Genomic DNA, 25,907 nt, shown 5'->3' with positions numbered 1-25,907 from the left:
GCTCAAATCCCCGCCCCCAACACTAAAATCCCTATGACGAGTACCGGTAGGAAGGGACGTAAGCCGCATTCATGAAAGAGTTTACGCCTATTTCTCTGCGTAGCTACAGTGTAAAGCCGAGGTGGTCACTCCGCAAAAAAAAGAAGCCCACAGGGCCCCCGATGGAGTCGGTGCAATCAGCTGCGCGTCGTTTCTCGTTACGATAAACAAGTAATGAACGGCGAGAACCAGACATTGAACAATGGAGGGGATGCTTTACAAGTGGACCAATTATATAAGTGGTGAGTTGGCTTTGTGTTTACGCTGGTAATGCTGGTTTCAACGCAGCTAGCTAGCATGACAACGTCCTAGCCGACTGGAGGGGAGTGTGGGAGCACTGGGAGCCGCTGGTGTTAGCGAGCAGCCTCCGACAGCTTATGAATGAACTGTTTTTACCTTGTTTACCTCGCCGGGGATATTGGCTGCTAAACGAGGGAGAAGTTAGCATTGTTTACGAACAGGTAGAGTTAGCTCGCTTCGCAGGTTCCACCATCTGTCATTGTAATCTGACTTAACTGATTAGTCGCTGCTAACGTAGCGTCACAGCGAACTCTGTCCAAGTTTAGGAAGCTGAATAGTTCTGCTGTGGCGAGGGGACGTCCCGGGCTGGAAACTTTATACTCGTGTTATTAAACAGTATTGATTTTGAATTTTGATTGTTGCAGGTTGGCAGCCTCGCTGGTTTGTGCTCGATGGAGGAACTTTGTCCTACTATGACTCCCAGGAGGATGCATGGAAAGGATGTAAGGGCAGCATCAAAATCTCAGTCTGTGAGATCCAAGGTCAGCATGACTTATTTCCTGTCTGTCAGTGTCTGGTGTGTGTTTTAAAATAACTTCTACTACCTCTTTGGATGTAGGGCTTTTCCCCTGTTCAAGGTTTTTGTTGTTGTTGTAGTTTTTCCTTTCTCTTGTTGAGGGTTAAGGACAGAGGATGTCACACCTTGATAAAGCCCTGTGAGACAAATTGTGAGTTGTGTGTATATATACAATACACTTTGATTGAACAAGCATGTCCCCCTGTTTGCTGCTGTGTTACAGTCCATTCCTCTGACTCTACCCGAGTGGACCTGACCATACCGGGAGAGCAGTACTTTTACCTCAGAGCCATCAACGCAGCAGAGAGGCAGAAATGGCTGGTGGCGTTGGGGACCTCCAAAGCCTGCCTTACAGACAACCGAACAAAGAGAGAAAAGGGTATTTGGAATGCCTCCACACCCAGATCTGACATACTACCGGTCACGCTTGAATAATTACACGTCGCTGTTATGTAAATGAATTGTAAACGCCCTTTACTGTTTCAGAGCTTCAGGAGAACTCGGAGGCATTGAAAACTAAGATGTCAGAACTCAGATTGTACTGTGACCTCCTTCTCCAACAAGTAAACAAGATCAAGGACAACGATGAGCTCGGAGACTCGGAGGAGGTACGGTGATGGTTCAGTGAAATAAGAGAAGCTGTAGTTGTTTTGTGGCTTCGCTCCCATTTGTCACTAGCAACACATCAACCTGCTGTGTGCTTATATTTACTTATTTACCAGAGAAGTCAGTTTTGACCTTTTGTTTCATAGATCTCATAACATTTTGTTGGGTTGTTATTACCAAACAATAAACTCACCTGTCAGGACATGTGTGACCGTGATGGAATATGCACCAGTTTTGGCTAATGTGTATATTGTTGTGTTTTGTTTTTCAGACGGGCATAGACACTGGAAACATGGTAAAGTCTACATGCACCACTTTCCTTAAGACTCTAGAGGAATGCATGCAGATAGCAAATCACACTTTTAGTTCAGATGCGCCATTACACAGTCCGCCCGGATCTCCTCCAGTAGCAGCCATCAAACCCCAGAAGGTACAGTTTTATTACCAAGCATGTGAACAGTCAATAACAATGTAGTGCATCAAGTCATGGATTGTTCTCAAAAGATATGTGTGTGTAACTCCCTTGTGTTTGATTTTACTTCAACAGATTAAACCTGTCAACCATTTAAATCAGAACCATGGAGAAAAGTAGGTGGTTTTTCTGTTAACATCCATTAAATACATTTTCAGATTTTGGCAGGATGATGTTCAGATATTACCTCTTACATTTCTGTGGCACTTGGTACAATTGCTGATTAGATATTAGACTAAAATAACGAAGTGCTCTCAAATGAATTCCAGATGGATAGATTTGGGTGAAACCTCAGGAGAAGCAATTGCACATGACAACCAGAGCCTTGACTCTGTAGCAGAGGGACCAGATGAACCAGGTCGACAAGAACTTCATCTTCTCTCATCAGGTAAGTCACTCGCTGTAGAGTTTCCTCGACTGGAAACCACTGCATTCCATTAAGAGAGTAAAACCCAGCACAAACGGAGCGTGGTTGCTGTGTGTATTTCATCAGAGTTGATGTGGATAGATTATTGCCTCTTAGTGAGCAGACAGTGATGGATGCCCAGGTGCATTATTGCATTTCCCTGAGCAGTAACAAAGGCTTCCCCTCCACTGAGGTTGATGGGAAAATAAGACCTGCGTTTTCAAATGTATTATTTAGGGGTTGTCTGTAATACCTATACTCACAGTAAATATAAAAATACATTATTTAAAAGTCACAATACAAACAAACACACATACATTTGAAGAAGCATGTGTATTGTATTTGAGCACAATTCTACAATTGTCAATATTTTATCAAATCAGACGGACTTTCAGGAGATGTGAATTTTATATTTATTATCTTTTCTGAATTGGGCAAAATCCTCAAACCAAAACCAAGAGACTGCAGGGAAACTACACTCTCTGTCTTTGACCTGTGACATAATGCATTCCACAAAGGGCAATTCGAAATCAATGCAGGGTGTTACCACAACTGATACCAGTAGCATGTTGCCACACCCTGAGTAGGTATCATGCTTGAACCTCTCAGCCCATAGGGCTCAGTGATGCAAAATCTATGCTCGGTACTTTAGTATGGAGCTGCTCTTGGCGTTTGTCACACAATTTTACTAAAACACTTTTAAAGATGATGAATATTAGCGGTTTGTGTCAGTGTAGCCTGTCAGTGGTTAAAGAGAATGATTGTTTAAGTAACCTAAGTGCTGTTTTCACAAGAGCCGTTCTCTTAAACAAACCATAACACAAGATGTTGCCATATCAATGAAATGAATGAGGGGGAAGACATCTCTGCTCCCGCTTGACTTTCTCAGTGACAAGAATCTTGTGTTTTCACTGTTAATGTGTTAAGGAGTGGTGTGGCAAGGAGGGCAGCAGAATTTGAGCACAATCCTAAAAGGAACATCTACCTTTGTTCTTAATTAAGAGCTATTGAAAACAACTTCATCGTTCTCAAACTCTCATCACTGGAACCCTCTAAACTTGTGATAATTGACTGTAACCATATAATGTATGAGTCTTAGTTTTCCACCCCTTTGTCTGCTAACGTACAATATTACGTGTTTGTTATTTTGCTGTATTGCACAGATGTTGATGAAAGCAACAACAGCTCAGTTCACGAGGAGCAAGTCGATCCTACTGCACACACCATCCAGAATACCTCTGAGATCGAACACTACGAGGAGCCCCCGGAGGGAGATGAGGAGCATGAAGCCGATGATCAACAGGAGACCAATCAGGAGCAGAACCACAAAGTGGACCAAAGTCAAGAGTACGACAACAACAACACGGAAGCATCCGCCGTCCAAGAGCAGGAGCAGCAGCATGAGGCCGTCGAGGAGCAAGAGGAGCGAGAGGAGCCTCAAAAGGAGGATGAGCCTCAAAAGGAGGACGAGCCTTCCAGAGACTCGACAGAGCCTGAAGACACAGAGCAGGTGGAAACTTTCTTCAGCACAATGAGTCACAGGTATGAACATGCTACTCAGCAAGGCCACATCCTCTGAGACACACTAGTTACTGTATAACTGTCTGTGATATTTCACTTTTACAGTACTAGGATAAACCAATTAAGCTATCTGTAGTTTGTCATTGAGGCACTGCACACCTTGTGTAAATATATTGATTGTATTACTGTGTTAGACAAAATGAATTAATAATGGAAGGTCAAGATGTGACGATAAGTGTTTTATATTAGTGTGTTCTCTCTTGATCACATGACACAGAGAGGCCCTCATCTGATATTTGGGTTTGTAAAATCTTTTGTTAACATTTCACGCTGTATTTCAATTCCGACATATTTGGCTTTCTTTTTTCTTTAAGACTTGGAAGAGTGTTACTGAACAGCTGCTCAGTGTGATCTGTCCTTTCTGTCATATTAAGTTCTGAGGCAAACATTGCATATAATGATGGAAATCATTGTCTCATTCATCCAGTGTTCAACTACTAACTACAGTATATGCACTTTGAAGTTGGTATTTTCAAGTAAATGAGACAGTTTTTAGATGGTGACAACAAAAAGAAACAACTCTGTGAAGTTGTAGACAAGGTAGCCGAGTAGTCTCAGGTATCGTCAGGCCTAGGATTGCATGACACTGTGTGAATCATTTCTCTGGCTTGGTTTTGACGTTTGTACCCTTTTCTCTTTCTGTTTGACTTTATCAAATAAAAATTGAAATTGCTTATTTACCTCTAATGTTTTCTCCTGTTTGAATCTGTTCTACTTTTTTTTTTTAGATTTAGTGATATAAGACTGGACGACGACAATGGTATCCCTACACAAGAGTTTTTGGACTCATGCTATGCAATAGTGCCTGTATTAGGTAGGCCCGTCACTTTCAGTCTCTCCTCCATCTCATACTGCTGCGCTTCTCTTTCTCATGATGCTCTTTTACATGTGCTTATTTTTGGCCTTAATAAGAAAACCCACAACTTCTTCATTCTCCTTCTTGTCCTGTCGTCTCTGCATGTCATTCACATCGATGCGGCTGTGACTTTATTTTCATTTTCTCTCATGCCCTCCTTATTTCTTCTGCACCTGAATGTCTGTCAGTGGTTTTTATTTAAATATTATAATTTGACAATATATTGCATGACAAGGTTTACAATGTTCATTAGCTCATGTGTTGTTGGTGGCTGTTTGTCTTTCGAGGTAAATGTGGTCACTCACAGCAGCAATAGGAAATAAAGAAGTGCAGGCTTTTACAAAATGCTCGTGATTTGCTAATATTAGCAATCGCCATCAGGAAAAGGTTGATAGGAGCTCGGATAGACCTCCTGTCAACCTTTAAGACATGACTCAATATTTTCGAGGAGAGTTGGGAGCCGGATGGTTGAGATCATCAAGAATTATCTTTCACTTTTCACAAACTCAAGACGGCTCGGGTAATGATCGCCTGTTTCATATTAACCAACCTAAGAGAGTGAGCTGAGATGTGAAGTACTTTATCAAAAGGTTGAATGGTCAGAACAAGGTGTCTTATTAACAACAACAGTCCCCTATAAAACATTGTAAACCTCTGTTAATGACTGTAAAGTTCTGTTTAAACTGATGTGACCTTCTTAAAAAATGAAACCCTTTCACCTCCGGCCTGTGTTCACAGCCCTACATCAATATTATCTCTCCCATCAAATCCTGACATGGATCCAGATACCGGCCATGTCTCTTGGATAAGCCTTGCTTGTCTTGATATGGAATGTTGAGCTTATCAATGGCTTTACTAAGGATCTAAGTTCTTCAACTTCTCATACTTGTGACTTAAAATCCACTGTAAAAGACCATTCTCTCCTTTCCCTTCTGCACTGGGTTTGGCTGCTTTTTTTTAATTTTTTTTTACTGTTGCTTAAATAACCTGAGAAACTCTAGGTTTTCATCTTTGACTCGCATCATCACACGTTCTTTCAAAACAGGAGTGAAAGCAAAACAAAGAAATGATCATAGACTCTCTCTTCTCAGACAAACTGGGGTCCACAGTCTTTGCACCAGTTAAAATGGATTTTGTTGGAAATATCAAGGTAAGTTCACAGTTTTGATAAGATTAATAAAAATGAATAATTATAAGGTCAACTTTGTGAAGGTTGCTCTTGATAATGTGCATAACATGACAGACTGCATCAGACCCCTATAAGCTATTTACCAGGATGATATTTCTCTTTCGAAGTCAATTTGCATGGAATAAATAATATTTATTATATGTACAATTTACATGATCAAAATGAGAATAATAAACAAACATGGTATTCGATTTGTGTCACTATATAACCCTGTCTCGTCGCCCTGTAGAAGATAAACCAGAAGTGGATGTCGGACCCTGAGAGCTTCCCCACACTTCAGTCCATCGTGCTGCATGAAATCCAGACGAACGTGTCCCAGGTGCGGAACTCGGCCACCGAGGCTCTGCTGTGGCTCCGACGAGGCCTGAAGTTCCTCAAAGAGTTCCTGTCGGAGGTCAATGCAGGAGAACGAGACATCCACGGAGCGCTAAGTGAGTCCAGTCGGACACAAACACGTGAAATCGAATGCTTGTTCCCTGTTGAGTCTCCTCATTGTCTTGCTCTGCTTTCCCCCAGATAACGCATATGGAAAGACCCTCCGACAGCACCATGGATGGGTTGTGCGAGGGGTGTTTGCTGTAGGTTTTCCTTGCTTGCACCATTGTTTTCATGGTTTCTTTTTTTCATCTCCTTTTGTTCAGAGTTGAACTACAGCCTAATGGTTTTTATTTCTTTCCTAGTTGGCCCTGAGAGCTGCCCCAAGTTATCCAAGTTTCACCGCTGCCTTAGTGTCAAGAGAGGGCGATGAGCTGAAGAGCGGCTTCACCACTGGCATGGGCAGGGACCTGGGTGTGTACCTGCCGGCCATGCAGAAGCAGCTGGGCCTCCTGGATGCCCTGTATGAAGAATACGACCTGGAGTCTGACGAGGTCGTGTGAAGCCCGGACGGATCCTGACAGAACAAAGGGGCAGAGTAGTGTTTTAACTGCCGAAGGAAGGTGCCAAGTGTATCTTGTGTACAAAATAATGTGAGCATGTCCCGTGTGTCAGTGTGAGGTGTGTCCGGTGGTTCTTGAGCTCTACTACAGCAGAGCGCCAGGAATTGACGATGGTATTAATGTCTGTAGGAGTCCACAAGGGAAAAAGCATTGGCTTGACAAAATTTAGATTTCCAGGTCTTGTTCAAAAGACCATTGAAGGGACGTATGGCCACGTTATGCAGACTCCAACCATAATTATTAATGGTGACATTTGTTCCTGGTGCACATTTTGTCGATATTTCGTGGCTGATTTTGTACTGTACCATGTTTTAAGGTACATAACCACAATGTATTTGGTACTGAACAGATGAGAATGAAAAGAAATTCTTAACCATCATGAAACAAGGTGACACTCGCTACAATCATGAAGCTCCATTCTGACAGAAACAATGTCAGATTACAATGCCCATATTTGCCTTATGTATGTGATGAACTCACATACTAGGCTAACTTTTAGTGTAGTGTGTACTTTCCCTGCACTGACCGTCGATGTTAAGTGATTATAATCAATGTTTGTTTATTTAGTTTCTTTCCAACTATTTTAACTCAAATCCTCATATTTAGTAACGTATAATTACATTTGCTCCAGAGACTTTCCATGGGACCAATAAGGAGCTGTCATGTGAATGGCTTTAGCCTCTGCTGCCTACAGTTCCACAACACACACACACACACACACACACACACAGACACAGATGAAATGATACAGTGGCATCTGTTGAAGTACTGATAACTGCTGAATATTTATGTGGACATCCTCTGCACAAACCTATGCATTTCCACAGCGTCTATTTATTGTGTGTTAAGTTATAAAGTTCACATAAAAGTCATGGAGATGGTTTAAGTCTGGCTTTTCTGTGAATGTATCAACAGGGCATGTTTACTGATTGCATGGTTTTATTTATTAAAGAACCTACGTGCCAATAGAAACTGAATATAGGCCATGGTCTTGAGGTAACCAAGTAAATTTGTAATAATAATCGCAAGGGGATAGATTGTGAGCGTTAGAATAAATAGCTTCTCAATTTCTTTACCAATAATGAACAATAACCTTCTGGAGGTTGGCTCTAAATATTTCCACCTTCTCATCCACACACAGCTCTACCTGCACTTCAGTGTCATCACCAGCTGTAAATAATACTTTATGATGTCAGTTCAAAAGTAAAACAAATTAAAAGGAGGGGGGGGGGGCTGGGTTAAAGCGTGGCAGTAGATTAACTGAGCTTTTGGAACAAAGTAGAAACATCCTGCCAGGGCTTTTTTACGGAGACATACCACATAGTATTTTGAATTTTACTTAACCTTTTTTTGTTCGTTTGATTTTCAGGAATGCATACAATGACACTATTGTTGAACTAATAAGTCATTTGCAGCAGGTTTACTTTGCAGATGTGCAATGGGCCAATTTTCTGTTGCGGATGAGTTCCAAAGTTAATGCTGAAAATATGCTATTGTAATATTAATATTACATTTGTTTTGTTTTTCTATGAATGTATATAAGATGCTTTTGGAATTTTTACTTAATAAATGGTTACATTGTCTTAGTGTTTGTCCTGTTACAGTCAACAACGATATCTTATATCGTCTCATACACTGGTAGAATAACCATGTTTCCATGTATCAGCCACTCAACCTTGTACTTGTGAACAAAGAGTAAGCAGCACAGAGTAAATCTAAATAGGTGCACAGTGGCGCTGAGCCTCAGATCACCTCTGCTGTGTGTGTACATTTAATGTTTTGCATGTGCAGCAGTAGTGTGTCCTCTGCCAAGACCACAACACCCTGCATGCTGATAATTCCTGCCTATAGGTCTTCCTGTCCCTGTGCCCTCCTTTGTCAACAGCCCTTGTGCCACATAAAGCAACACCTGCCAAGCTGCACTAAAATAACCCCATAGTTGGAAAAAGTGTTTGATTTCACTTCATTATCAAAACGCCTGCGAGAGCTGGAAATAGAGCTTGACCCCTACAACTTTTAACTTTGTGAACAGGGTCTTAAAGGAGAGGAAAGCTTATTGCAAAGAATGTAACCACTCTTGACGGACCCCCACTCATGGAGCCCATCACATGACCAGACTCTGCCGAGGCATTGCCTCCACCAGCTCTTGTGACTGCCCCGGCTGAGCCTGTGGCAGTCCTATGGAATGAGGGTCTTTGTCTGGTGCCCAGCATTCTGTCAGTCTGTGTGGCCCCACCTCCTGTCACCACAGCAGGGCAGACAAACGTGGACCCCAGCAAGGACAAGGCCAAGACATAAACAGATGAGAATGCCTCTGCACGATCCTGCTCTGCTCACCCTGTTGAAGACAACATCTCTGCTGTTATAATAATAAACAGGCAGAGAAAATCAAATCATATGTTCATTATTTCATTATTCTTTTCATTTTCACAATTCTCTAATATTGTATTAAGGTATATATAAGCTTCTTCCTGAGCTTTCAACTACAGTCAGAAATCTCCTGAAAACGTCCTGTAGCAGCACCACAACGTGAACATACTCATGTATTCAAAATTCTACTTCAATACAAGTTTTAGAAAAAAATAAACCTCAAGAATCAAAAATTGAATTTGCTCATTGGGGATAATGGCCTATTCCACAATAATGAATGTTATATTACAGGATTATAAGAAGTGATTCAGTAAGGGAATGCATGCCATGGGATAAATACACAGAGGTAAGCTTTTACTCAGACGTCTCAGCAGACAAATTGTCTTGATGTGATTTAGGAAATAAATGCAGCATGCTAATAGGGTTACACGGCTGCAGCCAGCCTCAAACATCTCTGCTGCAACCCTGGCTGGCTGCCCGTCCTCCGACCCGACTCAGCTCCTCTCCAGACTCGGCTCTGAGGGGTTTCATCGGGGTAGAACAGAAAGCTGAGAAACCTCCTGACTTCACTGTGGTCTGTTTAGCATTTAGTCTATCGCAGCACTTTGCAAGGAGCCGCTGACAACATCCTTTTTCTTTGCACTTGATAAACATCAGGTTTTTTTTTTCTGTGAGGGAACATCAACGGCCCCTCCATCTCTGTTGTGTTTGCACAGCCTGATGAACAACAATTCAAGATGCATGTGCGACAATAAGCAAAGAACTTAAATGACCCCTTTTTTATTTTCACTTCTTTTTAAACAGCTACTGTATAAATCATATCACAATAATGAAACAAAAATGAACTTGATCACTAACCCAGTCACCGGGAATAATATATTTCATAAATCCTTATACAGTACTTTACCACATGCATGTTATGTTTCAACAGTGTTGTGCATATACACAGATACAGCAGCACAGGCCACAGGCACAACATTCAACACAATGTCCAAACAGTATTTAATCTTTGTGCATGGCACAGTTCATCACTATCATATAGAGGCGCCTCACACGTACAGTACTGACACTACACTCTGGCTGGAGCACAACTGACACTTCTTAAGACACCTGCTATGCTGATGAATAAGGAGCGATTGACGGAACAATGAGTGGCGATGATTAGTATGGCATCACGAGCATGCAGACACATTTACAGTAACAGTCTTAATCTTTATCTTTTGTTTTTACAGCAGATTGAAACACCGGACTACATCGGAGTATGGCTGAGAAACAAGAGCTCTCCCTTGGCACTGTGACTGATACAGTAGCTTATGGAACAATGTCAGCTTATATCGGCAAAGTCGTTTTTCACTATTGGTGCCCAGCACACAGCAAGACTACATAAACTCCACGGTTAAGTTTACCATTGAGCTTCTCGGTTGCTGCATATACCATAAGACAGAAAGACTGGATAAAGAGGTAATAGAGTAAATACAGTAATAACCATAGAAGAGAGGGGAATTGAGGTTCCTCCCCCTTTTTAGCTGCTACAGACTATTCCAGCCTTCCCTGTGCAGTGAGTGATTATTAAGAACATAACAGTTTCAAGCCTTCACATACAGTATATTTCGTTTCTCGTCGCAGCACGGGGGAAGGAGCTTGATTGTTTTCTCCGGCCCGCGCGCTGCCTATCGGTCGGAGCGCTAGTCGATCGACCCGTGTGCCTCAGTGTACAGTCACTGCCTTTGGGATTTACATAGAGAGTGGAGGCGGACGCCTGTGAGCGTTGCCATGTGGAGCTACATTACCTGTTGGTTCCTGAGAGGTTACTTTAAAATTTATGAAACCGTGTGTGTAAAGTACAGTAGCATCACAAGGTTGTAATGTGCAGCCTCCTGGTGTAACAGTCTGAAATACTACAAGTACGTACTTCATGCACTTTAATCACATGGATCTCCATGTCTAACTAAAAGTATTGATCGTAGCGTATGCCTGCTTTTACCTTGATGACTGAAATGGGTGATGTGATACCGACAGTACACAGATTGAACCTTGATGTGGTAATAAAGAACAAACTGATAGGTTACATGCTTGGATAGTGACAGCCGCTGTCATGGACTTATCAATCCCAGCCTCATGCAAATGCTGTGCACCGTCACTCACGCTGCAGTAGAAAACCTGGGGCTATGGCCCTGGATGTCCTACTGCCTCTCTTTCTCAACAGTAACTGGGTCAAGATTAACACGACTCAAGCCCCGTTACCGCTCATCTGCAACATCTCCACCTGGCACTTAGTTAGGTCTCTGCATGGCTGTCGCACACAACTGTCCCATCCAGAGGCCGAGTCCGGTTCAATCAGGCGTGGTGAGGAGGAGGCCAGTCTTTAATCCTGCCTGATACGGCAGATTGCAGTCGTCCTGTGCGGTTCAGATGTGTAAGTGAAGGCTTTCTCCTCCCCTGACCGGCTCTATAACTCCAGGGAGCTACGTGGCGTCTCAGCAGCAGTACAGAGGAGATATACATGTATATACGTAAGTTTTGTTTTTCTTTTGTCGTAGAATCGTTGGCTTCCTCTGTCTTCAGAGTCTCTTGCTTGGAGCGATACTTGTTCTTTTTTTTGCGTGTAAATATTCCTGTTGTGTGTGTGAAGGAAACATCACACCGAGGATCCCGCTGCGCCGTCCAGCTTCCTCCTCAAGTGAAGTACTTGCAGTTTGTGGAGTCGATGACACAGTGTGGTGTGCACTTGAGCTGACCATACGACCTGAAATCCAGAGGAGAGACGCCCTGTGCTCAGTTTGACATGTCAACAAAACACTTGGACCTTATTCATGTAGCAAACAGTTGTACACTGTGCTCACCCTGGAAGATATGAGTTACATGTCTGGTATCCAAAGTCTTTTCCATCACACTCCTCGGCCCCCTCATAGCGATAGCCGTCTCCACAGTAGGCGTGTTTACATTCTGTGGTAAGGGGAGACGACAGAGGTGGAGGGGTCACATTGTATGTGCACAGCAAAGTACAACCAAGAACTTATCATGGACGCATGACTTACTGACGCAGCCGTCAGTGACGACTCGATTGCTGTCATCGCACTCCTCCCCGCTGGAAATCTGCACCACCCCGTCTCCACAGTAACCTTCATCGTCAGGTGCGTTCTCCATGGATTGGAACGGTGTCAGCTGGAATGGAAAAGTCTTTTACAGAGGTTAAAAAACCTGGTTAGTCATGAGAAAACCGAGGGTGCAAATACAGCAGCAAAGAAGAAAGCCAAGCTCAGCTGGATGCGCTGCTACCTGGATGGGCAGCCAGCCATCAATGTCTTTGAAATAGAGAGATCTCTGATCTTTGCGGAATGCGAGAGCATTATCGACCTGAAGGCGCTCCAGCTCTTCCTCATTGCTTACGACGAAGATCTGAATAAAAGGTGAAGAGAAAAGAATTACTGTCAAGTCAAGACTTTTTAAATTGAAATAAAATTACAAAAACACAATATTAAAACCAAATAACCCAAAGGTTTCTAAAGATTTACAAGAAAATAACATCAATGAGCGGAATATCAGATTTGTGTAGAACCTATAATTAACCTGACAATATACTTCACATGGCTTTTTACATTCAAGACCATTCATTCTCACCGCTGGTACTCTGGGATAGTTTCCTTTGGTAGAAGAATCATCAATCCCGCTGATGGAGCCGCAGCTACACTTTCCAGGAGGCCCGGGTAGACCCCGTGCTCCCTTTGTTGCAACCATGTACACACCTAAACACACGCGGAGAGAAAAGTCATCATTGAAAACAATCAAAAAACAGACCACATGTTTACTGCCAGGTGACAGACTGCTGCCGGCTCAGTGAGCTGTAGGCAAAGTGTGGAGAGTACACGGATACCGAAGCTGGTGTAAACAACACAAGTGATGAAGCAGCGTGTGAAACTATCTTTGATTCATCTATCAAGAGGCCGACACAATCGACTGAATTCAAGCAGAAACCTGATGAAGATAACAAATGTCACTTTAATTATGTGGTGACATTGTATTTGTAGAACCGTGGGGCGGCTCGTCTTCTGCAGATCCATTTTAGCCGCATGATGTCATGACGGGAGCGTCCGGTTTCACCTCAGGAGATTATGTTTCTCCGGTGCTAAATAAGACTACCGGTGTTACCTCGCACACTGGTCTAGAGTCTGCTTCCTTTTGCTGATACGGGTGTTTTTTGTCTTCGCACAGCTCTTCACAGGCTCTCAGGGAACAGAGAACGTGCAGAGCCACACACAAACCGCCTTCCTCCAGAAGGAGCTCACCTGTGGCAGGAGAACCAGGAGGGCCGGGGTGGCCCTGAGGTCCATGTGGGCCTGCAGGTCCCATAGGACCAACGCTGCCTGTGTCTCCTTTCCCTCCCTGAAACACAATCAAAACAAGCCGGTCAGATTTAAAGCGTTTCTTTACAGAATATTTTGTAAATCAAAATATCAAAGGCAATCTCAAAATTGACATTTGCCCAATGTCTCTCTCAGTAGCTCTGTGCACTTTGAAGAATGGAGGCACAGATACATTATAACTCAATATACTGTGTTCCTTCAATAAAACAGTGCAACCATAATGTCACATGCCCACAAGCACTTCACCTGCTTGCCTCTTTTCCCTGGTCGACCAGTGGGTCCTCTGTTTCCTGAGGTTCCAGGTTCTCCCTTTGGACCCATTTCACCCTGTGTGACAAATCAAATCCCATCTCAACAACCAGTTCGGTCAAATGTATGAATTTCTAAAGTTCAAGGTAAAAAAAAATGAACTTTTCTAAGAAGTGTCACTCACTTTCTGTCCAAGCATTCCTGGGAAACCCATTCCACCCTGTGGATACAGAGAAGTAAATGATAATAGCATGGTAGATTTTGTATATGCACACACAGTATGTAGATGGACTCTAATGATAAACTCTGCCCACCTTGTCGCCTTTCAATCCACTCGTACCACGATCCCCTCGAGAGCCCTGATGGAGCAGAATACAGTGTCATAAAATATTTATAGATTCAATCAAAAAGGAAACATGTTCCATAAAATTCAGTGAGAATGATTTTTAATAACATGGTCACACACCTTCTCTCCTTTATACCCTGCTAAACCCTAGAGGAAAGATCAAACATACATATAAGGTATAATATAGGAGATATCCAGAGTGAAAGAAAGAAGGAGGAGATCATCATCATGGGTGTCTTCATGTTGGGTTGTATGTAGATCTTACCCTTGGCCCAATTGGTCCTCTGGCTCCAGGCAGTCCCATCAGCCCTGAGTCACCTTTCTCACCCTGTCACAGAGGAAAACAAGGAATAAGACAAATGTGGATAGGCATCATTTATCAAACAGTCATGTCAAAATATTACCCCAACCCAAAGACGACGTAATGAGTGAAGACCGGGACTATTTCAACCAAGCATCTATAAGGACGGTATGTAGAGTATGTGTGTATAGTATTTACAATACTATGTAAATGGCCTAGATTTGCTAGTCTTATCGCCCACTTAAAAGGTATTTACGGTATAGTAAGGAATTTGTTGTATTGGGTTTGTTTTGGGGTTCAGTATCTTGCCCAAGGAGACTTCAGAATGTAGGTGTTGGGAATCGCACCACCATCCTTCTCTTTTGTGAATGTATTGTCACTTACTGGTCTGAAGTCATTTACTGACCTGGTCATATATGACTTGTATATAGGTCATATACTGTGTCATCTATGTTAGGAGGTCTGACTTACTCACTTTGGGCCCACTTGGTCCTGGCCATCCAGCTGATCCCTGCTTCCCAGGGAGTCCTTGAGTGCCTGTCCGACCCTAACACAAGACATCGACTTTAGCATCTGATCTGACGAAGACATTCCTTATAAGAGACGAATAAAACTACTGCTGCCAGAGCTGAACAAGTTGTTAACGAAATCACAGCCACTTACACCTGTCTGCTTCAGAGGTAAGAAGAAATCTAAGTGCAACATTCACTGTGTAAACTGACAGCCTGCTTGCTGTAGTATTTATCGGACAGCGCTGCACATGCAGGGGGAGAATGACTTAACAAGCCCTGTCACATTGCTCTCTTTAATTAAATGATGGGCTGTATATAGAACAGGAGTCAGGAGAACAGGAGAATAAAATGATTTATGACCTGGCTAAAGCACTAAGCCAAATTGCGCCGCAGTGCTGCAAAGCCGCTCTGTCAGGCCACCAGACGGTGAAGCTCTCCCACTGGGCCACTTCGACCGCCCAACCACAGCGAGCGATCATCGAGCAGGTCGCTGCTCCCCCCCCGCCTGCGGTGATCAAACTCTGTTTCAATAAAGCTGCGTGGGCTCATCCTGTCGCTGAGACAGAGAGGCAGGTTCCGTCTGACAGGGAGGCTGGGTGTCTTTGAGGGGTCGATTGGGAGGCGATGTGTCCCCCCCCCCCCCGTGAGAGGAGGCCGACAGCGTGTCAACTCCCTCTGCTCTCAAAACAGCCCATCTCAGCAGCCCCGAGTCCCTGGGATCCTGTCAACGTGTCTGCTCTGTCTCCTGTCAGAGTTGTACTTGTAACCAGGCTCAGGCAGTGTCCCCATTTACAGCGAGCTGGCGAGCAGGCGGAGGCACTCTCTCATTTTTCAGTAAATCCACTTAGCGGAGAATATGAAGTGATTAATGGGAACTCTCACCTTTTGCCCAGGTCTTCCAATTTCTCCCTGACAACAGGATGTAGAGGAGGGGACAAGGACATTGGCCATTTAATACATTTCCAGCAAGCATCTTTCAGACATGCACAGCAGCTCCACTTTAGATCAGAACAAAATGAATAGCTTGTGAACTGTTTACAACATGCAACTGGAACAAGGGGAAGTAAACCTGCTTACCCTTTCTCCCTTAGGTCCTTCTATCCCAGGTATTCCGACGGGACCCTAATGAGCATAAGTAAAATAAATACAGAGCATTTGCCCATAAATCCCAGAGATAGCCATCTACATTAGTTTTTATTGTCCACAATGTCCCACCACAAAGGCATGACTGCTTCCAGGGCTGCAGTTTCAATTAACTTAAGGCTGAGTGGCCACTATTGATTTAAAAAGTGCCCTGTTGGTCTCTCTTGATATACTGAAACGCTGGAGCAGCTTGAGAGCGGCGAACACAGCAAAAGCTTTACCAATCATCAGGCAAATCTGCTCTTCACTAATGAAACGCTGGGCTAACAGCGGACGAGGTCTATTGAACCAAAATGCCCATATCTCTCATCACTAGAGTACACAAACACACGGACACATGCTTGTGGTGGTAATCCCTGGAATTTACGCGACACAGTATGCCTTTCCAGGCAGACGGCACTTCGGAACAGTTTCTGAGAATGATGTGTGGCGCACTGGCAGGCAGTGGAAAAAGGCTATTTGTGTCTCGGCTAAATGTAGAGCGTTAATGGGCTGCTGTGTTTCCTGGGCCAGAGAAATCCCCCCATTCCCTGACAGGAACTCTCAAGTTGGAGGGGAGATGAGGGGCAATACGTTGCTGCAGCACTAAGTCATGAGACCTTTAATCTATAGGCGGACCCCAAACGTGAAAGAGAGACCGTTGGGATTTGGCCCAACTGACGAAGGTGCAGGTGAAGTCCTTGGTTTGTGTGTTCTGTTTTTGTGTGCGAGGTGTATTGGAATTGTCTATTGGTAATGTTTGGCAGCACGTATTTGATTCTCCGATCAAGAGGATCGGGAAGAGCCTGGGTCCTACCTGGGGCCCTGGAGGACCAGCAGGCCCAGGGAGACCTCGGACGCAGGCAGAACCTTTGTCCCGGTTGCTCGGCTCATTCTGAGGGCCATTGTTTGGCATGCCCTCATTCTGTGAAATAGAAAAATAGAAATAAGAATTTCTTTTAAAGCTTTGACAACATGCTAAGTGGACAGAGGCAAGTCAGTAGAATAACTCTTGGACAATGGGAGGTTTACCTAAAGAGCTAAATATTAGAATTTCATCACATCCTCATCATCATCATTAACCCATTCGCTTCCTGCAAACATGTTCCACCTGCTGAGCTTTCTGATGGAAGCACCACATCAGTGGGTCGATCTGGATTTCACCCAAGGACATATCAACAGTCAGAGGTTCCACAATAGCAAGTCACATGACTTTTGGACTCACATGAGCGTGTCGGCGCCAATGTGAAGGGGGTGGAGGGAAGAGTGGGGGTGGAGGTGGACTCAGCAAACAGCATGGGCTGAATCTCTTCTGCTGCTGCTGCTCCTGGGACCTGAGAGCTGTGCAAGGTGGTGCATGCAATCAGAAGTTGCACCGACGCAACACGTGAAACGGTACAACCCGAGCGGGAATCCTGAACACCCCCCCTCCCCTGAACGCATGGACGTGCACGGACGACCACAGTGCACGGACACATATCCCCCACATGCAGGAGTAGCACCGGGACACATTTTGGAGGTTAGGACATGCAGGGGCGGCAGCAGGGACAGGCGGACAGGTGCAAACTATCATGACAGCCCGTCAGCGGAGTTCCTAAAGCTGGACACGGATATGAAGGGGGCTCTCGCTGAAGGGGCCGGAGCTGCTCTTGCTATTTATAGAGGCATTTCCAAGCGAGCTCAAGCATGACAAGAAAAATAAAAACAAGTGTATCCCACAAACGTTAAGAGCTCAAACCCTAGTCCCAGAGATAAGACGTGTAGGGTCCATGCGTTCACAGCTCCACCACCTGGTCACCTGTGCATGCACGGAACTGTGTGTACTGTACACAAACACAAACAAACACAAACACACACAAAGCTTCGGCATAACCATTCTCTTACCTGCTGGGAATGAAACAAAGCCCTCCAGGAAAGAGGACTGGGCCAGGCCACAGCAGAACCACAGCGGCAGGTACAATCCCAGTGTTAGGGGAGTCATGCTGCTCCAGGTCCAGTTGCCAGACTTTGACTTGTGAGCCACAGCAGCAGCCCTCACGCGCACGCTGCCTTCCGCTCTCCCTCGCTCCTCGCTGTCCGCTCCCCTTCTGCTGCCCTCCCTCTCTCCCTCCCTCTGCCCGGGCTCCTCTACGCCCTCACGAGAAGGTGCGCTGACCAATGCCCATTAAATCCTTCCTCCGCATCAGTGTGCGCTAAAATTACAGGAGACGGCCCGCCAGCTGCTTCGTGTGCCAATATCTGAGCTGTACAACTGCAGGGGGGGGGGGGGGGGGAGCTTTGTTGTTTTCACTCGTCCCCGCAGGGAGTCATATCACATAGTAAACCACAAATGGGCTTTTCTGCAAGAGATCCAAAAAGGGGGGGTTTTCCATTGAGGTATAAAAAGTGCATTTTAATGTAGTTGTTGGGGACAACTTGCCCAAATCTATGCAGACACACACATACACACACACACACACACACACAGATGCACTTAAGCATTTGTTTTATGCAGTGCTCAGTGCATCCCACTGTGCATCATGGAATCAATTTAGTGAAGGACAGTTAGTAAGTGGGAGTGTCTGCATTTCCAAGGACACTCTTGGGGGATGTGAATTCTGTACAAGCACTTCTGTTTTAATCATATGGTAAATATCAGTCTCTGTTTTTACTCAAACCGCTCAAGCAAAAATGGAGAAACTCTATATTCTAGGTTCAGATCAGATTTCACTGCATTGATATAAAAAGTAGACTAATAAGCAATGTCCCTGCAGGAAAAGGACCTCAGCATCAAATGGACCGCAAAATTATATTTCCCCAGAATTTGCAATGTTTGCCCTCGATCCTTTCGGATGAATCAATAAGCCAACGTGAGAGCATAGATAAGAGTATTATTGATTAATCAATAAGTGTATCCGCAGAAATTACATCAACTAACAACTATTCTGATAATTTATTTATTGCCAAACACACTGTGATTTTAAGGTCTCAGATGTAATGATTTTGCTTTATAACATTGAAAAACTAAATATTTTGGGTTATAGACATTTTGTCAGATAACAAACTATTTAATTTGTTAAATTGGGCTTTAGGCAGTTTTATTGGCAAAAAAACGAATCGAGACAATAATCATCAGAGTGAATACTCGTTGCAGCTGAATGTCCGCGGGGGAAAAAATATATTATTTGATATAAATAAATGAATAATTCCATTTTGTATTGAGTACATTTTTTATTCTGGTATTATTTAGTAAAATTTAACACAACTGTGTTAGAAAATTCAATAGTAATTTCATGGAAACAATTAGAAAAAACAAAAACCGCCGTATATTTTCCCAATTTGTCTCTGGAAAACGATCACTGCTGTTCTGAAGCTCTGGACGAAGGAGGAGGAGGCAGCTCTCTCTTCACGTCTATAAGTTTGACCGTGTGAGCCATGGAAAATCCTGCAAGTACAGACAACACAGTCATTAGACCTCCAGACACGATCGGGACATTTTATTTAAAGGGCCTCTTGTGTCCTTCATGGATGCTGAAGCCCATTTGACCTTCACACTCAGAAATGTGTCTGTGCAGGGAACAGAGAATAGTTTGTCTTTGCCCGTTATCAAAGACTCAGCTCTAATCCAGACATTCAGGAGAGAGACAATGATGGCAGCTAAACTCAAAGGTCTTTTTCCGCCGGCCTCAAAGAGCACGGCCACGGAGTTCAGCACCATGGCTACAGTCCCGAATACAACCTTCAAACATGTCGGCGAAGGGGTTGCGTGGATACATTCAACATAAACACAGAGGGCCGCGCTTTCTAATTATGGGGACCCCGAAATAGAAAGGTCAAGCCAGTGTGAGGTGGAGGGATTGTGAGCGGAGTACAACAGTTCTGTGGAGCACCTGGAGGGTCTGGATTACAGCTCAGTAAGACATGAGAGTCACGTAGGCCTGCGAGGACACGGCAAGAGACAAGTAAACAAGTACAGTCACGGTTACCGCTGTGACTGTCTTTGTCACTCAAGTCACCAAACATCTCCTCCTGCGGGCGTTTGTTGATTTCTCTACCAATTTCTTAATTGTAAATGAATGAGGTTCGAAGGATTAATTTATTTTAATCCAGCGATCGTCCTTCTCTCCCATCTAAACATACTGTTTTATTTTATTATGTGTATCAAAATTACAAATAAGTCTTTCAATTTTGTGCAGCAGGTTGTGTTCCAATTAATTTAAATGGTTACAATATCAATTCTTGCACAGTGAATATTGGGCCAAATAGAAAGAGGACTAAACATTAAATAGTCAGTTTAAGTTATATCTCATATTCATATTTTGCCAATTGTGATGAGAAGTCTACAGATGACTGCTGATGTTAACTCTGCCTTTTCAAAGACAGTAAAATCTTCATGGGTGGAGTCCGACCACTCATTCAAGCGGGAGAGCGAAGCAAGGAGCGCTATCCTCCTGTTCTTTTCAATGGCATTTGAAAATAACAGGAGGATCTCAGGATTTAGTTTAACAGCACTTAATGTAGGATGCTCACCTGCACACACAGATTCTCCATCTGCACATGCAGCACTCTCTCTCTCTTATAGGGGAGTGGGGTGGCGCAGAGGGGATGGTGGAATTGTGAAGTTATTAAGTGGGATGATGTTTCGGTCATTTTGGTTTAAAGAGAATGAGGACATTAAAACTGAGTTATTAGCAGGTGAAAGTGGCATTCAGCATCAATTACATCCTCAACCACCAGGGGGAGTGACAATTCCACAGGATAGATGCTGTTTACATTGAACGATGTAAATTTGGCTTCACAACAAAACTCAAGATGATTCCTTCATTTTCAACCTTGGCTGCTCGAGATTGAACGCTGAACCCATTCCCTCGAGGGGACGGTTACCTGCTGCTTCCTGTCGGAGGAGGGGTCGATCAGCACGTTGAGGAGACTCGGCCTCTCCCAGTCACTCAAGCTCAGCTCCAAGGCGGCTCGCAGCTCCTCCTCCGTCCTCACCAGGAAGCCTCGACCTCCAAACGCCGTCATGATCTCATCGTAGCGCGCCTCGGGCAGGAGGGTCACAGGAGGGGCTCTGACAAGTACATCACACCACATGGGATTTCAGTACATCCCAGGAGAACACCTGCAAAGGAAATGTACTCTATTACGATCACTTGGCTCACATAGAAGTCAGATCTCCCATTTTTGCCATTTCTTTCCACGTCTCCGGATCCACGCCGCTGTATATTCCATTATTGTTTACCACAATAATGACCACAGGTAGGTTGTACCTATTAAAGAACAAAAAAGATTGTGGAATTAAGTTGTGAAATCAAGCTTTTATAGGAAGTTGAACCGAATATACACCATAGAAAGGAAGGACACAAACCTACCTGCACATGGTTTCAACCTCCATGCCTGAAAATCCAAAGGCACTGTCTCCTTCCACACACACAACCCTTTTGCCTTTGCCCTCGCTCCTCTCCAAAGCAGCTGCGGCTATCGCAAAACCAAGGCCCACGCCCATCGTCCCGAATGTGCCTGCATCCAACCTGCACATCATCAGGACGAGTCAACCACAGGAGTTAGAACGAGTGAGAACCGGACCGATTCGGGTCGAAAGTGATTAGGGGGTAAACAAATTCTGATAACAATATATATGAAATATCATTGGGGCTTGATATTTTACAGTTCTACTATAAACTCGCCTATAAATAACTGTAAATACAACCAATTATATTTACATGTAAAATGTGAACATAAAAGCAGATGTTCTGCATTGCTTGCTCTGTAAAATAAGAGTTTTCATTTTGGCAAATTTGGCCTATGAGAGGATTACATCAGCAGGTTTCTTATTGGCCAACAAATGAATCGCTTGGGCTTTAGTTGAAATGTGGCAATTTGTTCGTTAAAGAGACAGTCAATCATTTGTTGCTCCAGAGCTTCCCTGTGTCTGACCCTCGTACCTGTGTCGAGGGAGGTAGTTGTTCAACATGGTGCGTCCTATGTCCATGGTGTTCGCTCCCTCGCTGACAATGACGCAGTCGTGCGGCAGCAGCTGGGAGACGTGGTGAAACACTGTGTAGTAGTTCATGGGTAATGTTGACGTCAGAGCGAGAGCCTTCACAGAGACAGAGGGCAAACATCTTTTCAAACCGCATATGAATAATAACAATACAATAAACTACATCTAGATAGAGAAAAAGGTTCATAATCCTGTTAAATCAATGTCATCAGCTCTAAACCCACCTTGGAGATTTTTGCATTAGCAGCAATTTTCTCCTTCAGAGTGCCCCACCACTCTGCGTCAGAGGGATACTTCCAAACATCACTACGGACACAAGTCAGGAGCTGAGGGGAAAACAAACAATGAATCAAAGACATTTCTGTTTTCTTATAAACATCTTGTAAACATGTCCGTGTCTTAGTTGAGGATAGTTAGATGTTTGTTGGACAGCCTGGTTGTAGTTGATGTACCTGAGTTACGATAGCGTTGACGTCTCCCAGGAGAGCAACAGCCGGAGTCACGTTGTTCCCCATCTCCTCCGCACAGAGGTCAACCTGCAAACACAGCCCCACCGTGTTATACTATTATCGAACAACATTTTCTGCAGCAGAGAAACAACGATATTCACAGTATTTGCACGAATCCTGAGTCAACACCATTCGCTTTCTAACAGGGAGGCGTTTACAGACCTGGATGACTTTGACGTCGGGGTCAAATCTGGGTGGCAGACCAAAATGGAGCATCCAGTTGAGTCTGGCTCCGAGCAGGAGAACAACATCCGCCTGGAGGAGAGCTCTTTGTGGCAGAAACGGGAGGAAACGAGTGAATACCATGTAAACAAGGATGGATATGTTGTATTGTACTCAGGGTTATATGTATAAAATATCTTATACATTGAGTTACTTTTTGATATTCATGGTTTGCTGGTGATAGGCCATCTCCACATGCAGTAAATACACTCAATGTAATTAGTAAAGTATTGTAGATTTATATACGAGTGTATTTACTGCATGTGGAGATGGCCTAAACCCAGCAAACCATAAATATCAAAAAGCCCCACTTGACATCTTGATCAACATAATTGTTCAGTTTTGTGGAAAAACTCCAAAATGGTCTGCTCCAGAAATGAAATCATAACAGATGGACAGTCGGACATAACTATTATTAGTTACTTTGAACAAAAGTATCAGCCTAAATAATGGAAAATACAGAATCCTGCACATTCTCGTAAGGTGTCACCTCGAGCGGGCAGCAGCCACACAGTTGGGGTGATCGTCGGGCAGCACTCCCTTCCCCATGGGGGTGGGCAGGAAGGGCAAACCGCTCGTCTCCACAAACTCCTTCAGAGCAAGTTCTGCTCGACCGTAAGCTGCTCCTGTTTGGCACAACAACACTCCAATCATATCATCAAGACTTATTTAATGGTACCCTGATACCAGTGGTGGAATCTAGATTGTGATTATAGCAGTAAGAAAACGCTTTGTTCAGATGTTACCTTTGCCGATGATGACTAAGGGTCTTTCAGCTGCTTTCAGGACAGAAACGGCCTCAGCGATCGCACCGTGGTCAGCCAAACTCACCGGGGGAGGAGGGCAACAGGATACAACTCTGCAGGAGGAACACAGCTCTCTTAGTGACTTCACACTCGTCACAACAAGGATGAAATGATACAGAAAAACTAAATGTTTCAAATGTATTCATGAAACAAACCTGACTTTGCTCCTTTCCACTTGAGCATTGACCATATCTCCCGCAATGTCCACGTAACAAGCCCCTGGACGCCCGTACATGCTCGTGCGGACTGCCTACAAAAGAATAATGGAAATACACAAAATGTCTCGTTATGTCGACTACATCACTGAGATGTATTGTATCAAGATGGTGTAACATCCGTTTGAGACGTTACCTTCTCTATCACTGAGGGGATGGCTTCCAGAGTGCTGGGTCTGGCAGAGAACTTGCTGTAAAGGCGACAGGCCTCCACCTAATGACCGATGAAAAGAACAGCGTCAACTCGATGAAGAGTCAACAGGCACAAATCCACATGAAGCTGTTTTCTACCTGAGGGAACTCCTGAAAGGCTCCTGCTGTCTCCTGGCCTCTGTCTGAGGAGCCTCCAATGACAACCACAGGCCTGTGCACAGCAGGCGACAGTTATCTTATCTCGTCTTTTTATCCAGAGCACACATGTTTAATATACATAGATAAACATAAGATGTTTATGTTGGGGCTGGGGAACTGAGATACCCTGATAAAAAGCTAAATAACAAAACACCAATCTATATCGAGATATTGTTTATGCATTGTGTAACCACTTTTTGATTGTGTGTTTCTCATTCTCTGCCCATAGAAGAGTTAAAAACATAAAGCCTTCACTCAGTCTTTGAACTTGAAAGACATAATTATGGGATATTAATGGTGATTATGAGTGATGTGAATATTTATGGAGCCACACCAGCAGTTCACGTTGGCATTGGCCATTCCACCCAGTGCATGGATGAGTCCAGGTCCAGACACCACCAGGCAGGCCCCAGGTCTGGGAACAGAAAGCGACAGAACAACAACGTGTCAGATAAACACAGTCACACCGATCTCTGCTCTGATCCTCCTGCTGCTCTGACCCTCACCTGCCCGTCAGGTATCCAATGGCGGAGGCAGCGTAGCACGCCTGTGGTGGGACGGACAGACAGACATGTGACTAAGTAACCAGTTAGTTACCAGTAGCTGCAGTTGAACAGCAGCGTGAGATAATAACACGTGTTTTTACCGCTTGCTCGTTGCGCATCCCCACATATCTGATGCCCGCAGCCTGAGCAGCCATGGCCACTTCGATGATAGGAACCCCGACGATCCCGAACATGAACTCCACCTTCTGCAGGGACACAGAACATCGTCTGACTCAGATATAACACTTTCATGAAGAAGAAGAAGAAGTGGTTGTAACGAGTACTCATCATAGCTCATGGTTTATTATACCCGACAGCGCGGCACGTGAACTTTGACACACTTTTCACAACAGATGATTCGTCACGTGTGGGTTGTTTCTTCTGAGATGTTTAATGAGTTCTCTTACCTGAGCTTTCAGAGACTCCGCCACCAGCTGAGCTCCTGTCACGTTCTCCATGACTCCTCACAAACTGGATCTGAGGCTGCAACTTTCACAGAACTCCCCGAAACACCAACTCAATCACAACCTCTGAGGCCGCCCCCTTTCTTTCCCTTCCTACTTCCCAGCCAATCAAGGAGCGACGGCGTGTAGCGTCAAAAAGCGACCTTTACGCAAAGAAATAACAAATACTACTGCTTATTTTATATTGTCTATCTCCCAGTTTGTTTATTATAATTAATCGGTTATATAATCTGTTAAATTACTAATGAAGATTGTTCATAACAGTGCATTATTTGCAAAATATACAGTTTACTTTGATAAATGAGAAAATAACTTTAATATTTAAAGAGGCTCAAGAGATCTATATTCTTCCGTGGGAATTAGCTGTACACCACATAATCTTTCAGTATTTTTTGACAATTATCAAAATTGATTTGATTATCTTTATGGAAATCCATTATCAATTGATTCCTATTAATTAATTGTGTCCCCAAATACAGGAAATATTTAATTACCTAATACAAACCAGCAGTGAATCATTGGAGTTCATACATTTGCCAAGGCACTTTGAAAATCAGTCAAGCCGTGCATAATGTCATACTCAGTCAAATAGGCCAAATTATTTCCATTAAGATCCATGAATTATTCCCTCGGCCAGGAAGTTT

At 43.9% G+C, this 25,907-nt stretch overlaps 3 protein-coding genes across 4 annotated transcripts; 1 reads left to right on the top strand and 2 right to left on the bottom strand.

The window, feature by feature from the left end:
- Positions 1–85: 85 nt before the first annotated feature.
- plekha8 (pleckstrin homology domain containing, family A (phosphoinositide binding specific) member 8) lies at positions 86–8,487 on the top strand. Its single transcript, XM_053433021.1, has 13 exons — positions 86–281; positions 705–821; positions 1,080–1,235; positions 1,343–1,464; positions 1,734–1,892; positions 2,010–2,050; positions 2,204–2,322; positions 3,504–3,882; positions 4,650–4,735; positions 5,869–5,927; positions 6,196–6,397; positions 6,483–6,544; positions 6,647–8,487. The coding sequence occupies exons 1-13, from the start codon at positions 242–244 to the stop codon at positions 6,842–6,844; spliced, it is 1,740 nt and encodes a 579-aa protein (XP_053288996.1). The 5' UTR covers positions 86–241; the 3' UTR covers positions 6,845–8,487.
- A 1,568-nt stretch (positions 8,488–10,055) lies between these two features.
- colq (collagen-like tail subunit (single strand of homotrimer) of asymmetric acetylcholinesterase) lies at positions 10,056–18,236 on the bottom strand. 2 transcript variants are annotated; one of them, XM_053433557.1, is made up of 17 exons: positions 18,053–18,236; positions 17,394–17,509; positions 16,986–17,093; positions 16,124–16,168; positions 15,929–15,955; positions 15,010–15,081; positions 14,499–14,561; positions 14,354–14,380; positions 14,202–14,246; positions 14,072–14,107; positions 13,885–13,965; positions 13,561–13,657; positions 12,896–13,020; positions 12,554–12,673; positions 12,313–12,454; positions 12,118–12,220; positions 10,056–12,020 (listed from the first exon to the last, which is right to left on the bottom strand). In XM_053433557.1, the coding sequence occupies exons 1-17, from the start codon at positions 18,147–18,149 to the stop codon at positions 11,951–11,953; spliced, it is 1,374 nt and encodes a 457-aa protein (XP_053289532.1). In that variant the 5' UTR covers positions 18,150–18,236; the 3' UTR covers positions 10,056–11,950. The 2 variants fall into 2 exon arrangements, with proteins under 2 accessions (XP_053289532.1, XP_053289533.1); XM_053433558.1 differs by lacking the exon at positions 17,394–17,509 and having other exon boundaries at positions 18,053–18,172.
- A 1,122-nt stretch (positions 18,237–19,358) lies between these two features.
- On the bottom strand, positions 19,359–25,370 carry hacl1 (2-hydroxyacyl-CoA lyase 1). The gene is made up of 17 exons (XM_053432611.1): positions 25,207–25,370; positions 24,901–25,005; positions 24,761–24,801; positions 24,589–24,669; positions 24,195–24,267; positions 24,040–24,117; positions 23,844–23,938; positions 23,629–23,741; positions 23,373–23,508; positions 22,823–22,928; positions 22,604–22,687; positions 22,376–22,477; positions 22,093–22,247; positions 21,520–21,678; positions 21,310–21,417; positions 21,032–21,218; positions 19,359–19,592 (listed from the first exon to the last, which is right to left on the bottom strand). Exons 1-17 carry the CDS (start codon positions 25,255–25,257, stop codon positions 19,560–19,562), a joined length of 1,707 nt encoding a protein of 568 aa, XP_053288586.1. The 5' UTR covers positions 25,258–25,370; the 3' UTR covers positions 19,359–19,559.
- Between the last annotated feature and the right edge of the window lie 537 nt (positions 25,371–25,907).

This window comes from Pleuronectes platessa, chromosome 10 (genome assembly GCF_947347685.1).
Source record: "Pleuronectes platessa chromosome 10, fPlePla1.1, whole genome shotgun sequence".
Lineage (NCBI taxonomy): Eukaryota > Metazoa > Chordata > Actinopteri > Pleuronectiformes > Pleuronectidae > Pleuronectes > Pleuronectes platessa.
Note: the sequence above shows the minus strand (reverse complement) of the source record. Positions and strands in the feature narration are given on the sequence as shown.

Coding starts and splice junctions, on each gene's coding strand:
- plekha8 (XM_053433021.1), top strand. CDS start 242: ATGGAGGGGATGCTTTACAAGTGGACCAATTATATAAGTG. Junction 1,236..1,342: donor CCGAACAAAGAGAGAAAAGG/GTATTTGGAATG, acceptor TTACTGTTTCAG/AGCTTCAGGAGAACTCGGAG. Junction 1,893..2,009: donor CAGCCATCAAACCCCAGAAG/GTACAGTTTTAT, acceptor TTACTTCAACAG/ATTAAACCTGTCAACCATTT.
- colq (XM_053433557.1), bottom strand. CDS start 18,149: ATGACTCCCCTAACACTGGGATTGTACCTGCCGCTGTGGTTCTGCTGT. Junction 17,094..17,393: donor ATTGGCGCCGACACGCTCAT/GTGAGTCCAAAA, acceptor TCTATTTCACAG/AATGAGGGCATGCCAAACAA. Junction 14,381..14,498: donor GAGGACCAATTGGGCCAAGG/GTAAGATCTACA, acceptor TCTTTCCTCTAG/GGTTTAGCAGGGTATAAAGG.
- hacl1 (XM_053432611.1), bottom strand. CDS start 25,257: ATGGAGAACGTGACAGGAGCTCAGCTGGTGGCGGAGTCTCTGAAAGCT. Junction 24,268..24,588: donor AATGCCAACGTGAACTGCTG/GTGTGGCTCCAT, acceptor TGCTGTGCACAG/GCCTGTGGTTGTCATTGGAG. Junction 23,509..23,628: donor CTTAGTCATCATCGGCAAAG/GTAACATCTGAA, acceptor TGTGCCAAACAG/GAGCAGCTTACGGTCGAGCA.